The sequence below is a fragment of the Saccostrea echinata genome, unplaced genomic scaffold (genome assembly GCF_033153115.1).
Source record: "Saccostrea echinata isolate AGI-Se365-2 ecotype Australia unplaced genomic scaffold, CSIRO_AGI_Sech_v1 ptg000012l, whole genome shotgun sequence".
NCBI classification, from domain to species: Eukaryota; Metazoa; Mollusca; class Bivalvia; order Ostreida; family Ostreidae; genus Saccostrea; species Saccostrea echinata.
The window spans coordinates 3,329,010-3,346,419 of NW_026889761.1; the positions used below are offsets into that span (position 1 = coordinate 3,329,010).

At 34.3% G+C, this 17,410-nt stretch overlaps 1 protein-coding gene across 3 annotated transcripts; it reads right to left on the bottom strand.

The window, feature by feature from the left end:
• Positions 1–439: 439 nt before the first annotated feature.
• LOC133185182 (WD and tetratricopeptide repeats protein 1-like) lies at positions 440–17,199 on the bottom strand. 3 transcript variants are annotated; one of them, XM_061320269.1, is made up of 14 exons: positions 16,951–17,198; positions 14,321–14,404; positions 14,040–14,086; positions 13,481–13,592; positions 13,049–13,236; positions 11,724–11,948; positions 11,279–11,373; positions 10,832–11,032; positions 8,224–8,386; positions 7,834–8,022; positions 4,576–4,814; positions 3,643–3,817; positions 2,480–2,672; positions 440–1,705 (listed from the first exon to the last, which is right to left on the bottom strand). In XM_061320269.1, exons 1-14 carry the CDS (start codon positions 16,999–17,001, stop codon positions 1,517–1,519), a joined length of 2,151 nt encoding a protein of 716 aa, XP_061176253.1. In that variant the 5' UTR covers positions 17,002–17,198; the 3' UTR covers positions 440–1,516. The 3 variants fall into 3 exon arrangements, with proteins under 3 accessions (XP_061176253.1, XP_061176255.1, XP_061176256.1); XM_061320271.1 differs by lacking the exons at positions 440–1,705; positions 2,480–2,672 and adding an exon at positions 2,828–2,894 and having other exon boundaries at positions 16,951–17,199; XM_061320272.1 differs by lacking the exons at positions 440–1,705; positions 2,480–2,672 and adding an exon at positions 3,198–3,264 and having other exon boundaries at positions 16,951–17,199.
• Positions 17,200–17,410: the final 211 nt, after the last annotated feature.

Sequence of the window (17,410 nt, forward strand, 5' to 3'; positions counted from 1 at the left end):
TGCTGAGAAAATTTTCTGCAGAAAAGTTTTGTTTGTCATAATTTCATAAATTTCAACAAAAACTTTACTCTAAATATTAAATTTACAAATTGAATTTGATTTTTATATATCTTGCATGCCTTGTTTGCCCATCTTTCATCCTTTCTTTCTCTCAAACTTATATATATAAATATAAATGTAAAAATATATACAGTCAAACCTCGTTATCACGAAGTCGAGGGGATCGAGAAAATACTTCGATAACTGAGGATTCGAGATATCCTGGGTAAAATACTTAAGGAATAAGCAGTTGGGACTTCAAAATTACTTCAACATATCTATGGTATTTGAGATATCCTATCGAGATACCGAAGTTCAACTGTATATATATATATATAGAAAGAGGGGGGTGTGAATGTGTGTAAGATTTATATGGCAGTACTTGAGTAAATAACAACACTTTTTCACCATTTCTTAGGTACAAAGACCTCAGTTTATTCATTTCTTCTCGAAGATTATTAATCTTCTTGATTCACTTTCTCACTGTCTAATTTCAACTGTGAAAAAAAACATTTTGAATGTTAAAAAAAAATTACACTGAACAATGTCTACACAACTGGTTTTAAAACAAGAGTCAAAGCAACAAAAGAAAAAAAGCCTTACTGCATATAATGATTGAGAAGTCAACAAAACTAACAAAATAATCAAATGTAACAAACAAATAGCACGGATTATCACATGATCAGAGTAACAGGTATGGCAAGCTGATCAGCTGATCAATAAACATCCTTAATGTCACCTACATTCCACAAACACCTGCAACTGTCAATGGTTACTCAAATTCTTGAATTATCTCTTTTCCCTTACATAATGGTCAAACCAGTAAGATTATACAAATGTTAAGTCAAACAATAAGCTGTCCATACATAATTAAATTATTATTAGCATGTACAATATTTACAACTGAAATGTATATAGTTAAGCATTATATCAAGGTTTCTAAGAAATATACATGCATTCATGTTTAAATAAAATCTTTTTGGAGAAATTCTTGCTTAGAAAGGAACTTCTGTACAAAAAAATATTTGATATTTCTTTTATATAATTAATTATAATGCTTCTTGATGCACATCAGTTGGTGTGCATTTAATGTCTCGTGACAGAACTTGACAACCATCAGTAGCAGCTCTCTCTATATATCACATATCAGAACACTCCAGGAATTTTTGTCTTAGCTAGGGTAACAACTGACAATGAATGGTCATTTAATGTTAAAATCCTGGCTGAGCCATTAACAAACCTGACATTTTCGTCTTAGTGAAGACATTAAACAGATTGGTATATATTGTTCTTATTAAGACAATAACAGATCAGTCATTATTGCCCTAGTTCGGACAATTATATACAACAAAATTGCTCATAATTGCCCTAGCTAAGATAAACAGACTGGTCATTATTGTCCCTGCTAGGATGACATTAAGTGGGTCAGTCAATTGGCCCTTGCTAGGACAAACTTGAACAGACTGGTCAATTGGCCCTAGCTAGGACGACATTGAACGGACTGGTCATTATTGTTTTGCTCTTCCTCGTCCACATCAAACACTCCCGTGATCCTGTACCCCATGTTCATCAGCATGACCTCCAGGGGGTCAGCATTCATCCTCTTTTGATTGGCTACAGCTGCATCATCAGAATTGTCCACTTCTCGCTCATCTTTTGTACCATCCTGTACAAACACAGATAAGTCAACATCAGAATTCTATGAAAAGATTTCATCTGACTTTTCTTTTGTACTGTCCTGTACATTATAGATGAGTTAACTCAGCATCAGTTTTCTACTTAAGTTATACATGTATAAACGTTGTCAATCATTTCTGCTGTGCAGTACTGAGTGAACACCTCTACATTGAACTTTAGAGTATTGTTTTTGAACCTCTTAACAACCTTCAAGAAAAGAAACCTGACAGTAAACTTATATGACCTTAAAACATTTTGAAAGGTCAAGGTCAAATAATGAAAAATGTGAATCAACAGCATGACTTTGTTTTAAGACTTAGTTTAAATTCATAACATCAGAAATATAAGATATTAACAAGAGGCCAATAGGACAGAATGCTCCCCTATGTCACCTTGGGCCTGCTGTTCTTTACAAGAAAATTCTTAAAAGATATTTTAATCAGATCACTAAATTGTATTCTGATAACTTAAATGTGAATTCCTGAATCAGAAAGTTTGAATATATATAATTATTATGTTGATGGTGCAATCGTTAGGGAGAGCACAGTTGTGTATTAGTCTCTCTTAGCTTACATCTGCCTCTTCAAACAGCATGAGACACACTGTGCATCACATGACATTGTAATGGAAAAATATTCACATCTGGATCAATGTACACACTCCAAATTTTCTCTGTGCCCAGGTGTTGTCATAAGAGCTTGCTATAAATATTCATATAATTCAGACAAAATAATAATAAATATTCATATATTTAGTGTGTTACCTCTGCCCTGGGGCTCCAGAGCCTGACAACTGGGTCAATACCACTGGTTGCTAGGAGACACTGGGTGGGATGGGGCTGGAGGCAGTTAACAATGGAGTCGTCTCCCCTTAACACTCTTACAATGTTAGTTGTGTCTCTCTCCCAAATAAAAAATGATCCATCGTCTGAGCCTGCCACTACATACTGACCATTGCTGTGGACAATCAACATGTTAATCAAATAAAAAATGATCCATCGTCTGAGCCTGCCACTACATACTGACCATTGCTGTGGACAATCAACATATTAATCAAATAAAAAATGATCCATCGTCTGACCCTGCCACTACATATTGACTATTGCTGTGGAAAATCAACATGTTAATCAAATAAAAAATGATCCATCATCTGAGCCTGCCACTACATACTGACCATTGCTGTGGACAATCAACATATTAATCAAATAAAAAATGATCCATCGTCTGACCCTGCCACTACATACTGACCATTGCTGTGGACAATCAACATGTTAATCAAATAAAAAATGATCCACCATCTGACCCTGCCACTACATACTGACCATTGCTGTGGACAATCAACATATTAATCAAATAAAAAATGATCCATCGTCTGACCCTGCCACTACATACTGACCATTGCTGTGGACAATCAACATGTTAATCAAATAAAAAATGATCCACCATCTGACCCTGCCACTACATACTGACCATTGCTGTGGACAATCAACATATTAATCAAATAAAAAATGATCCATCGTCTGACCCTGCCACTACATACTGACCATTGCTGTGGACAATCAACATGTTAATCAAATAGAAAATGATCCATCATCTGAGCCTGCCACTACATACTGACCATTGCTGTGGACAATCAACATATTAATCAAATAAAAAATGATCCATCGTCTGAGCCTGCCACTACATACTGCCCATTGCTGTGGAGAATCAACATATTAATCAAATATCCTTGTAGTTCATTTTAAATCATTATCATTATTTTATAATGCAGCAGTATTATCATGATTATTCGGCCCATACTGGGAAGAAACTGCAAGCGTAACAAATTATGCTGCTTTTCAATGTTCTTACAAATCTTCCTTAAAATAGAATAATGTTAAAATCCAGTAAATCCGTGACTCTTTGCAACACAGGACTTATAGCTCACCTGCCAAAATAGTTCGCTTCTTTAATATCTGTCGTCGTGTTACAGTGACCACAGAATCTGGCCTCGTAATCGTTGGCCAAGGCTCGCCAGCAAGCCTCCTGGTCAGAGATGGAAAGACCTCGCTTTCCCGGAGAAACAGAGTCTGAAGTATCAGAGGACGACTCATGCTTCTCTTCTACAAAGATCAAGAAGGAACTACACACTGATTTGTAAAATCATTAAATATAAACTAATTCATTCTCCTTCAATAAAAGAGTAAAGGTATGTGTGTGTGAAGGGAGTGGGGGGGGGCTTCGCTTCCACAAAATAAAAACAATCATATAAAAGCATTGGAATCAAGGGATTGTTAAATTAAATTGCTTTGAACTAACCCTCATGATCTGTTTTTGAGTAAATAGCTGTTTTGAACTGACCCCCATGATCTGTTTTTGAGAAAATAGCTGTTTTGAATTAACCCCCATGATCTGTTTTGGAGTAAAAAGTTGCTTTGAACTAACCCTCATGATCTGTTTTGGAGTTAATTACTAAGTAGCTGTTTTGAACTAACCCCAATGATCTGTTTTTGAGTAAATAGCTGCTTTGAACTGACCCCCATGACCTGTTTTTGAGTAAATAGCTGCTTTGAACTAACCCCCATGATCTGTTTTTGAGTAAATTACAAAGTAGCTGTTTTGAACTAACTGTCATGATCTGTTTTTAAGTAAATAGCTGTTTTGAACTAACCCTCATGATCTGTTTTGGAGTAAATAGCTGCTTTGAACTAACCCCCATGATCTGTTTTTGAGTAAATAGCTGCTTTGAACTAACCCCCATGATCTGTTTTTGAGTAAATAGCTGTTTTGAACTAACCCCCTTGATCTGTTTTTGAGTAAAAAGCTGTTTTGAACTAATCCCCATGATCTGTTTTAGAGTAAATAGCTACTTTGAACTAACCCCCATGATCTGTTTTAGAGTAAATAGCTGCTTTGATGTCTTTGTCCAATGTTTCACATGCGTTACTCTTTGCGTAATCAGGAAACTTATGCTTGAATTCCTGTAAACAATCGTAAGCTTCCTGGGGCCATGAGAGTTCATAAAGACACCGGGCCAATCGAAAGTGAGCTTTTAAATGGTTTGGGTCAATGTGAAGAGCACTGTGACAGTCCCGAAGAGCAGCATACAGATCTCCATCCCTGTCAATGTACAAGCATACAGGGTACATACACATATAAATCAATGTCAGCATGGATACAAGCAGTATGGTAATCTGAAACATCTACAGACCCTGAAACGTGCTACTACCCCAAAAAAGCGTGTGACTTTCGTGAGCTTTTCGTTTCGTGCAAACCGTGTAGCGTTTCGTGTAAACCGTGCAGCGTTTCGTGCAAACCGTGTAGCGTTTCCTGTAAACCGTGCAGCGTTTCGTGTAAGCTCCAAAGCGTTTTGTGCAAACCGTGTAGCGAGCATGCGAGAAGCGTGTGAGAAACGTGCGACTTTCGTGTAAGAACCGTGTGAGAAACGTGCGACTTTCGTGCAAGAATTGTGTGAAAAACGTGTAGGATTCATTCGGAAGTCATTTTATTTTGAATATGGATGGATCAACATGTCATTCTGTGTTGTTTGTAAGTAATATTATTCGCATATATTAAATTTGTATACCGGTGGTATAAAATAAAAATACGGAAACAACAAATTAAATAAAATTACTCGGTAATGTATTACATATTTGTTTGTTCTTCTTCCTTTTTTAAAAAAATAAAGATGGACATAAAATATGTTCAAAGTTATTAATTATATGTACATCAATTTAGAGGTATTTGATTCAATACATTTTTTAAAGGGGGCAATACTAAACATTTTTTTAAAAAAGAAAATTCACCAAGAATCCGGTCTTGTCCTTTTCATTCATTCATTTGAATCTCTTCACCATTTTACAATAATGGTATATAGAGATTACAAGAACATATGGGTGATTAATACAAAATAATAGATAGATAAGGCAGGCATGAAAAATAAAATACAAAATTTAGTGCGTTGCTATAAATGTGAAGTATGGGAATTCTAGGCCGGGGAGCACAGTTAATTCATTTTCTTTATAAACGAACATAATTTTCTTATATCACAAGATTGTGTTACAAATAGTTTTGAAACGAAGAGTATATATAGTCTTTTTATGCATACAATTGGTTGATTAATAATTGTCACATAAATGAATTATAATTCACATGCTTCGGCAAATACAGGGTAAATTATTTCCGGGGGGGGGGGGGGGGGGGGGGGGTGTTCAAATGAAAACACAAACTGAGCTTTTGTTGTTAAGTGTTTTATATATAATTTTGTTTTTAAAGAAATCTATTGCTTTTTTTCGGGGTGCGCCCGATGCACCCCTAAAAAATATACTAGAACCTTCTTAACACTTACAACACTCTTCTTACGACAGTGATCAAGGTCATTCACAACAGCGATCACGGGCACCTCGTGCCGGGAACTGAAAATTTGTTCTGTCATTACATGTATCTCTTGTCAATCATAGCTAAGATGACACGGGACAATAACGATTGATTTTGATTAGTGAAATTAAATTGTTTTATTAGTATTTAATGGGTACAAATAAATACGGTCCGTGGATTTTATTTCTTAAATTTATCCGATTGTCTGTAAACAGTGAATTAATTTGCCAGTGTATTCGCGAATAAAAAAAATATATAGAAATACATGTAAATCTTGAGTACAGTGTAATTATTAGTTGTTTTATTAATCACGCAATTACAGAGCATAATTTTTAGTTTATAGGACATAGGACATGTACATACATGTATATTGAATGTATTGCTAAAAGCCGCGACTTTTGTTTAATTGTCTACGGGTTTGAAATCAAGGATTTTACAAAGTGGTGGATATATTGTTTTTATTTGATAAACACAATGCCTCAAACGAGAACTAAAGAATTACAATACCTTTCTCCCCGGCTTCTCTACTGTATAAAATTTTATGATAAAGTTTAACTCTGTAATGAAACGATTATTTATCATTCTGAATAAAGTGCATTTAATGAATTACATGTATCTGGTCCCTCTGAATATCCTTTTATTTTCTTAGAATGGGCACCGTTTCTATAATAATATTTCCCCCAATGTTATACTAACTGAAACAAGTGCCCGTTATATTTAGCCGTGTACAGATTTGAAGATACAACAGCAAGATCTCGGTAATCTACCTCCCCCCTCTTCCTGCACAATGTAGTGTACATGTCACTTTTTCAAATTATAAACAGAACCTAATCTAATCCAATGAATATATTTTTTTTTTATAAATCAAAAAATGAATAAATCAATCAATAATTAAAAAAGAAAGAAAAGAAAATCGATTCGCTTTCAAAAACCATACGCAATTTAATCATTTTTTTTTTCAAATCAATAACTGAGTTTATTTGTCAGTAATGAAATGACTTTTTAATATCAAACTATAGGATAATTGTAAAAACATTGGATGCTTTAAAAGATTATGAATTACAAATATAATTATTTTTTTCAGTGCGTAATTTAGAGTCTATTTAAAAAGGTTTGTACATAGACGATGATAAGCATTTCACCGAGCGGGCACATACTCAATGATAACTACATCTGTATTAATTAATTACAACCGAAGATTGAGTATTTTACCTGTTAATATAGTACTGGTGTAGCGAGTTTTAATCTTAAACTGAATGATTGCAATTCTTAACTAATCTTTGATTAATCCGTAATAATTTAAATAAAGTCCGAGAGATTCCGAATAGAAAATCCAGATCGAGGCCAAAGCGTGCGAGAATCGTGTACAAAGCGTGTGAGAAACGTGTACAAAGTGTTTCCTGCAGGCTTCCGTGTAAACCGTGCAGCCTTTCGTGCAAAGCGTTTCGTGTAAACCGTGTAGCGTTTCGTGCAAACCGTGTAGCGTTTCGTGCAAACCGTGTAGCGAGCGTGTACCGTTCGTGCAGCGTGCGTGTGGGGTAGTAGCACGTTTCAGGGTCTGTATATATGTATCTAAAAAGCAAAATAAAAAAAAATTTCATAGAAAGTCTTCTGGAAAAATCTTGTAAATCATTATGTATTTCTTGGAAAACAGCAGAAAGAGTTATTGGCTCTAATCTTTCAAGTTTCAAAAAACATTTCAGCAGATCAAGAAACCAAAGTCAATGCAAGCCCCTTAAACCAAAACATACGCTTAACCCACCACTTCCTTTTCATAAAGGCTGCGGCCCTATTGCCATAGAGCACTGATGCCCAGGGGGCCCTCTGGATGGCCTGGTTATACAGAATAATGGCTTTAGAGCACTGATCCATCTCAAAGTAACGATTGGCTTTCTTCTTAATAACCTCCACAGCGGGGGGGATCGGTTTGGCACTAGTCGGGGTTTTCTGCCTGCAAAACAGAACTGGGTGTACAAAAAAATCTTATTATGAAATTCAAGCTAATTATTGTAAATTTAAGCAGTTGGTTAAAAATAATTTCAAACACTTTTTTTTTAAAATAATTTTTTCATCTCTTTTTGTTTACATTTACATAATGCACTTACTCCCCGCTCCCTCAATCTAGTTTTAGACCCCCATCTCTCTTTGTTACCTCTTTTTTGCTGAGGGGTCTCTGTGTTTTTCCTCCACTTCCATCTCTGCCTTCATCACTGCCGCAGCAGCAGCCGTCACTCCATTGGAGACCCCATTTGTCACACCGTTAGAAGCACCATTCTTATGGGAGTGTAAGTGGAAGCCATTACTGCTACCAGCATCTGTGTCAAATATTTACACTGGTATTAAAGTTTGTACATGTATATGAAGTCTTAACTACTAGTAGGACTGTTGGAGGCACACATGCATAAAATATTGCATCTTGAAAAAAATCAAGTGGAATAAACTCATTAAATGAAAAGGGTGAAGATAATGAACTGTGATCAATCTCATAAATCTTGTGAACAATATGAAATGTAACCAGGTCAAAAATATGGACCCCTGGAAAACCAGAGGAGGGATCAGGTGCCTAGAAAGACACACCCACCTTCTATTTTGATCAGGTAAATGGAGTACTCAAGTTCTGTAGTCAAAATTAGTAAAAACAAAAAAAAAATAACAAGAAGTCTGTGAGCCAGTGCTCACTAGTAAAACCCCTGCTCTGATGTGAATATACCCTCTCATGTGAATATACAGAAGTTCAGTTAAAGACATCAGATTCTTACAAAAATGAATCCCACCATATGGCATGCCTTAGCAAAAAGTATGTTAAAATTTCAAACATCTGCCTTGAGTAGTTGTTGAGAAAACTGTGACAGGAATTTGATATGGACAGATGCACTGACAAACAGGATGTTGGCATCAGATTCGTACAAAAAATGTCTCCCAATATATGGCATGCCTAAACAAATAGTGTGGTAAAATTTCAAGCATATACAAAGAGTAGTTGCTGAGAAAACTGTGACAAAAATTTGATATGGACAGACCCACAAATAAACAGGAAGTTGACAACAGATTCATACAAAAATGAATCCCACCATAAGGCATACCTAAACAGAGTGTGTTAAAATTTCAAGCATCTGCGAAGAGTAGTTACTGAGAAAATTGCGACAAAATTTGTTGCAGACAGACGGGCGGACACACAGCTTGAAACACAAGGAAAAAAACGTATACCCCCCTGCTTTGGAGCAGGGGTACGAAAAACTTTGGCCTAGTAATTGGCAAGAAACACTTCAGTCAAAATATGAAGCAAGTATATGCTGTGTTTGCAAACAAGTTCATTATAATGACCATAAAATTTCAAACTGACTATAAACAAATAGGCCCTTGTAACATTAATTTTCAGTACTTTAACTCGGTTTACAAATTGTATGTACTTAGAACTAGGGGTGAAACGATACACCTCCTTCACGGTTCGATACGTATTGTATAATTTTGTCTCGGTTCGGTTATTTTCGATACGATACATTTTGATAGAAGGAAACACATTCAACGTTGTTTCATGCTTTCTTTTTCTAAATCTAGTCACATACATGTATTTTACGAATTTTATTTGCAAATTGACTAGAAGAAATTGATTAAAATTATTTGACTGTCAAAAATTATTTTACAAGCTATCAGTCATCAAAAATTTACGTTTTCTATACTTAGTTAAAATACTTGTAGTTGTACTGCGTAACGTGTTTTACCTTATGTCAAACCCGACTGAATAACGATCCCGACCGAAAAATGAACCGAACCGAAAATTAGAGATTTTGCACCGTGTATCAAACCGAGAAAAAATACCGCGGTGAATCGATACCGCGGTGAACCGTTTCACTCCTACTTAGAACATACTCTTATGCATGGAAAAAATTGGGAGACATAAACATTATATGCAGGTGACAGTGGCATAATTACTACATATAAATATTGGAAATTGAAAATGAAAAGCTGAAGTTATCTCGTTTGCCATAGAATATAGTTGTTAGTTGGCCATTAACATTTACAGCCAATAAAGCAATATGAAACAGATGTGGCTGATTCCGTAATCAATGTTTAAGCATCAGTTTTTTTAATATTTTTAACTAATCAAAACATTTTCAATGATTCTACAAGTTATGATCAGGCGTGGTATAGGGTATATTACGAAACCCAGTAATTGATCTTTATTCTTGAATTTTTACGATAAAATTTATTTGCTGTAAAATTGTAAGGGTAAAAGTTAAACTTTAAAAAGTCAATGTTTCTAACCTTGTTGTTTGCTAATTGAAGTAGTTATGTGGTTATTTTACTGTTTTACTGTTTGTTGTGGATTTTCTTTTCCTGCCAAAAAACTGATGATTCATGTAATTTGCCACATCACTATTTAATAATAAATCCACAGCAACTATCAGTATTAAGGTCCCCCTTTTTCTTTCATAAGAATAAAAACATTATCTGTATTTTGTACAGAATTAATTGTATATATACTTGATCCAATTTTATTTTCAAGTTATTCATTGTGACCATTTTTCAAAGAAACTGAAATTTTCTGTTTTCTTCTGCTGATGCATGGACTGATGCCTTTGGTTGAGTAAAGCCAGTTATGATTCCTAGTATGGCTTTCATCTAGGGTCGAGGCCATAAAAAATCAGTTCAGTTAATAAAGAAGCATAAATAACCATCAAAATTTCAACAGATTTTTGGAAGACCTGGTCTCCAAAAACTACATAGTTGTTAAACAAATAAAAAATAATTTCTCTGACCTTTAACAATGCCATTGGCAGCCAGTACCATAGATATGTCAAATTTTTCTGCCTTTCTGCGTCTGTTGACATCAAAGATGTAGACCTGTTCTCCCCCCAAATTGACCAGTAATTCCCGACCATCGGGGCTAAAGGTCAGATAGGTGGATGCCAGGGTTCTGTAGCGCTTCTTGTAATCTTGCTGCTTTTGTGGCAGATGACCTAAACACAATCAAAATATAACGTGTTTATAAAAATAATGATTATAAGCCTGTTAATGTGCAAAAATATGTAGCTAACAGAAATGACAATCAGTAATCAAAAATGGTAAAAAGTAGGACAATTTGACAAACTTTAAAATACATCCAGAGAATCATAGGCTGTTTTTTGTTCTCCCTCTATAATCAGGATAAAAAAAGACACTATCTTCCACTTAAGCTTATGTTTCAACTGCAGGTGTACACGTACCTGCAATAAAATATGTAACAGCGTCATGAGGAATGGGAAATTCATCAGGTGAGGCCGGGACCAAGGGACTAGACCTCTCCCAGGACCAAGGAGATCTGAAATGTAAACAATGTATGATCTTTACTCTATTAGATGGAAATGTTGCTACACTATCAAGCTCTTCAATGATTGCCTTTTCATTAGACTGACAATGATAATGCTTGCACTTTTTAGAGTTCTCTCCCCTCTCATGAGATTCATTCTCAACTGAAGCATTGTCTCCTAAAATCTTCTTGATTAAGCTGTTATGCTAATCTGCTAGCCATTTTATACTTTATACTGCAATAGGCATCAAAAAATATATATAAAATGTTCAAAAACATTCTAATAAATGCCGAGTCACACCATATTATTTTGATCAAATTGTCATATAACTGTAAAAATGGAAACTATTAACCCTTGTGACCTGTTTGTGCTTTCCTGTGGTAGTTTGAGACTGCGGCAGACCAGCATGCGTCGGTCATACATTCTGATGTACGGGTCGTTAGCTCCGACAGCCAGGTACTCGGGGCATAGTGGATTGATCGCCAGACACTTAGCCTCCGCACTGTGACCCATGTGAGCATTCAGGTTTACGATAACATTCTTTGGATTAGACTGGCTGGACTCTGGGCTTCTGAGATCAAACTGCCTAAAACAGAAGGAGAAAAACAATGTCAAAATTCTGTATCAATGAGAATTCTAAGAAACCATTTCATATAAAATTTATTCAGTTGTAGTTTGAAATTGTTCTTTCTCTGCTTACCTCCCTTGAGGTAAAACTAGAAACAGGGATTATAAATGCTAGTAACTTTGATTTTGGCTCATAATAAGGAAATAAAGTTAAATATCTCACTTTTCCATCAGAATTCATCTTTTTATTACCTAGTTACAGAGTGGAAAATATGTGGTGTTTTCGGGGATGAATTACTGTAAAAGTAGAAATTTGTTGGGGATTTAATAAATTTTGTTTATTACAATGTTAAAGATAAACAATGAAATTAAATCCCAAATTAAATTTCATTTCACTTTTCACTGAATATAGTAATTTTTGTAACAATGAAATTAAATCCCCAAGAAACCTTTTTTAAAGGAATATTTCTGCTTTTACATTTCATATTTCATCTGTTATCATTTTTGATAAATCAATGCTCCTCTATTTAGAATTTGTAAAAATTGACCACTGTTGTCAGTATTGTGAGGAGGGTAGTATTATCAAGACCTAGTGAGAGTGGACAGCATTTCTCTAAATAAATGACTAAAAACTGTAGAAGCAAACATTTCTGTGCTGATATATTTCGTTAATTAACTCACTTCCATGGAACCATAGCCCCTTAATTTCCCAAGTTATTTCCTTACATCATGTTTTGATTTATCAAAGAGAGTCCATGCACATCTTATACAATTATTCATCCTCTTTCTGACCTAGATGTGTATGTCAATATCTTACATGTATATGTCAATATCTTACATGTGTATGTCGATATCTTACATGTGTATGTCAATATCTTACATGTGTATGTCAATATCTAACATGATGGTTCCATCCTCTCTCTGACTTACATGTGTATGTCAATATCCTACATGTGTATGTCAATATCCTCCATGTGTGTGTCAATATCCTCCATGTGTATGTCAATATCTTACATGTGTATGTCAATATCCTCCATGTGTATGTCAATATCTTACATGTGTACATCAATATCTTACATGTGTATGTCAATATCTTACATGTGTATGTCAATATCTTACATGATGGTTCCGTCTTCTGCGGCACTCCAGAACATGAAAGGCACATTAGGCGCCACAGCAAGGCGTTTCACCCGCCCCACGTGACAGGAGAAAACGTGGGTGTTTTCATTAACACTCAGGTCATGTACTCGGATCTTACAATCAGCAGCTCCTGTCACCAGAATGGAGTCTTTGGTATTGGGCAAAAACTATGGGAAAGATTAATTTTCTTTACATGTATTATGTCTTCCTTTGTAAAATAACAGAAAATAACACATAATTTGATTAAATTACATGAAAACAACACTGTGTGAAATATCTTGATCAGTTCATCACCAATAATGGCTTTCAAAAAAAGTTTCTCCTCTGTAAAAGCAAAATTGGCAATGTATGAAATCAAAGCTGTATTCCGTATAATATTTAAAGTTGATAGTGGTGTTTTGGCCTACTTACTTTAACAGAAAATATATTCCCCTGGTGTCCAGTGCTGACTGTGGTTTTTGTGCGGTTTCTGAAGGGATCCCATAGAATTACATTAAGGTCATCTGACCCACTGGCCAATAACCTGAAAAACAGATGTTCTGGTAAATCACTCTTAATGCTCTAAAAAATACAGCTGCATTAATCATGTGTTAATAAGATGTGAATGAGAAACACAAGAAAGTAATCCTCAGCTATGACCCTGACCTGACTAGAAATATTTTTATTTCATTTATGACCTTGACCCGACTAGAAGTTATATCTTTTTCTTAAAACAATTAAATAGCTGCATCTGACTCAACATAGTTTTCACTTTCATAAGGGACATTAATTCTTGCTAAGTTATAATTCTGAAATCTTTCTGAATGAACCATTCATCATGTTCATTACAAGCTTAGTTTCCCAGTGAAAGATTTTATTATATCAATTCCTGTTCTGAGTGATGACATAAAGTTCATTATGTCAGCACATGTTCTATATAAGTAAGTAAAACTTATGTCTCCTTATCTAACTGACAAAGGAAGTTACTTACGTTCCCTGTTCGTTCCATTCAAGACAATTGACACAGCCATGATGACCCTTTAAACATAGATAAGTGTGTTGGATTAGCTCATATCAATACAATATCTAAGTATGTTTTCTGTGGTGGCCCGTCAAATACAGAACAATGTCCAAATTTCATAAATAAAAAAAACGAGTTTTTCGCAAGCAGTAGTTTTAAATGTACTTTCCATTTCTAAAAGTGCCAGAAAAAAAAGAAGATTTTTGAATGTCTTTAAGTCCTATAGAATGTAGAAGGGTTTTACTAATTACCTGCAGCTCCCTCTCCAGCCCAAGTCTCTGGATGAGATCTGGCGTTACTTGAAGCTGTCGTTGAAACTGGTGAGTATTTAAGCCCTGTCCACATACAAATATCAGACGTGAATAAATAAAACTAACAGAACAATCAAGGACATATATACTAGTGGGATAGGCAACTCCTTCAGTGCCATGTTTGCCCAAAACATCAAATACAACACAACAAGATTTTAAAACTATCTTTTTTCCCTTACTAGTATACATGCAAAAAGATTGTTTCCTAATAAAGGTATTCTGTTTTTTTTGTTGTTTTTTTTTTATTAAATTTTCATTTCAATTTTAAAATATACATTGTAAAATAAAAAGTTAAATATATAAAGCATACAACAACTCAATTCAGCAAATATTGGAAATATGGCTATCTGGGGCTTGTGTTCATTTTAAGTAAAATGTTACTTTAGAAAGACAGGGAGTATACATAGTGCTAACAAGAAATCTTGAATAAGTTTTTGATTGCTAAACTATAAGAACTGTGAGCACTGAGCTCACAAAATGATACCCCCTCCCCCCATATGTTTATAATGGCAAAGTCCATGTTTTGCTATCGGAGCCCCAAAATATGTGTCCGATCAAAAAATAAAATAGCTAGGAGTCACAATGGCACTATGTAACAAAGATTCTGTGAAAGTATCATTAAATTTTATTCAGTGGTATAAGAGGAGTTGGGGATTAAGAGATGTATACCCCAAAGCATAACGGATGAACATACAGACAGACGGACAAACATCCCATCACTATAAACCCCCGCTTTTCAAGCGAGGGGTATAATAAAGGTTTTATTCTCAAATATTTGATAGCATTAGAGATATTTAAAATTGACTTGTGAAATCCTGCAACTTATGAGATTTCCCAGCCTTACAAGAGTTGCCCATCATGTTAGTACATGTATACAATGACTGTATCTGACAAAAGTTTAGGCCATGATGACTGAACAGCCCCAACTTTCAGATACTAGAACTTTGACATACAAAAAAAATATTGGCTAAATACAGTTCTGTTCAATAAACTTAAGTTTCAAAATCTACTGGAACTTTTGTAAATATATAAATAACAGCAATTAAAAATGTATGCTGCTTTTTGTTTCAATAAAAAAAATGATTATGCTGACCTTAATTCTTTTAATTTATTTATCATATCAGATTCTATAAATGTTATTAAATGTCATGTTGATGCTTTGAATGCTCTTTACGATTTATTTGGCTAGTACAGTTAACCAACTTACATTTTTGTACAAAATATATAAGCATGTTTTTAGACCTTCTCTAACTAAGGCTGGCTGAAATTAATTCTACATTTAATGTCACCTAAAAAATTCAAAAATCTACGAGGGTGGGAGAAAAAATTTTAACAAACAAAAATTTCAAACAAATGGTTTTATTATTCTACCTTACACGAACCAAACTACTGTGAATACTGTAAATATTTGTGCATTATGTAGGCTTATTGTTTAATATTGTTTTTAGTAAATCTGTCAGTATAAGTGAAACATCTCAAATATACCTCATACAAGGTCAATATGATATCTATTCCTATGAGATGCAGTTTGCTAAAAGTCGAACCGAAAAACAAACTTAAAAAATACTGATTTGTTTGTTTTTTCAAAGTGTCAATTTTTCTGAAACGTATGCGGATGGGTGACGTTAAATGTAGAATTAACTTTGGACAGCCTAATGAATATTCCCACAACATCTGTTTTTTTTTTTAATTGTGTATTTATGTTGAATATTTCCTCAGTCACGAAATTAGTAGTTACGGTTGGACTTCAAACACAAGTTCAGTTGTGAATTAAAGTTGTTGCGAATAATGCAGTATTTTCATGATTCAATTGGGAAATGAATCATTTATTCTAATGCAATTGTTTCGCAAAACACATTTTGATTGGCTAATGGACTGAGGTTTGAAGAAGTTAACGAGAACGAAGGCTTTTAATTGTGACGTCATAATAGAACGACGCGAGAACATAACCCTTCATGATGTATTTCATATAACAAAACGTAACAAAATAAGACGTTAACATCAAGCAAAATGCATAAATTGCATTAAGAATAGGAATAACTGTCTTCTCAATTGTTATATGCAACCATTAATGCTGATTTAATGGTCGCAAACATCCGTTTTACCAGCTCTCCTGACGTGTTGCCAGTAAATCTCAGTTTGGGACCGTTAAATCAGCATTAACAGTTGCAAATACCAAATGAGAAGACAGTTATTCCCTAATTATTATTCTTTTTAAAGATCGACAATTAACGACTTTTTTGGTCATATTAAATGTAAGTTCATTTGACATCAGTGGCTAGAATAGCACATTTCACAGTCAGTTGGTCAGAGACTGGTCCAACATTGGTGACATTTGTTAAAATTTATCGAAGAAGAGGATCTAAGTTGGAGATGTAAAGATAGGTTCCTTATGGGTATCTGGCACTTAAGTTTGCCTGTATGTCAAACATATTACATCATCATCATGATTTGTGGAATAAACTGAACACATACGACGTTTATATCTTCGAAGAAAAAAGACCCACATTTCACTTATATTTTTCAAAGTAAATACACAGTTTTTTTAAATGACTGTAAATTTGACTTACACCAACTTCTCTTTGAAACTTTCTCTTTAGTATTCCAGACTGGAACGCCATTATATCAACCTATAAAAAATTACACCGGCAGAATTATCAGTACACCGGAAAAAATCGTAAACTGTCATAATAAATATAGAGAAAAAAGGCTTTTCTTCCAAGGTTTAAGGTTGTTTCAATAAAATAGCCATGTTATAGACAAAAACGCGAGCATTTAGTTTCAGTAACAAGATTATATTGGTAAATGTTTTGACAATTATTACGGAATGTCAAAACTGATTATTTACAAAACGAAGAAGTACGTATTGTTTGATTTTATTCGATAATAAATGGAAAAACTAAAAAAAGATATATTTCTTACAAGACAAAATCAATTTTTATAAGCCTGAATTACAATATTGTCTCTAAGATAAGAAATCAGTTTAAAATATCTCTTTTTTTCGATTTCGTTTTTTTTTATATTCATCTT

What these genes read in the sequence shown, in the direction of transcription:
- LOC133185182 (XM_061320269.1), bottom strand. Translation starts at nt 17,001, where the DNA reads ATGGCGTTCCAGTCTGGAATACTAAAGAGAAAGTTTCAAAGAGAAGTT. An exon ending in GCAGAAGACGGAACCATCAT is followed by an intron (nt 11,949 to 13,048) that starts GTAAGATATTGA and finishes CTTCTGTTTTAG; the next exon opens with GCAGTTTGATCTCAGAAGCC. An exon ending in GACCCCTCAGCAAAAAAGAG is followed by an intron (nt 8,023 to 8,223) that starts GTAACAAAGAGA and finishes TCTGTTTTGCAG; the next exon opens with GCAGAAAACCCCGACTAGTG.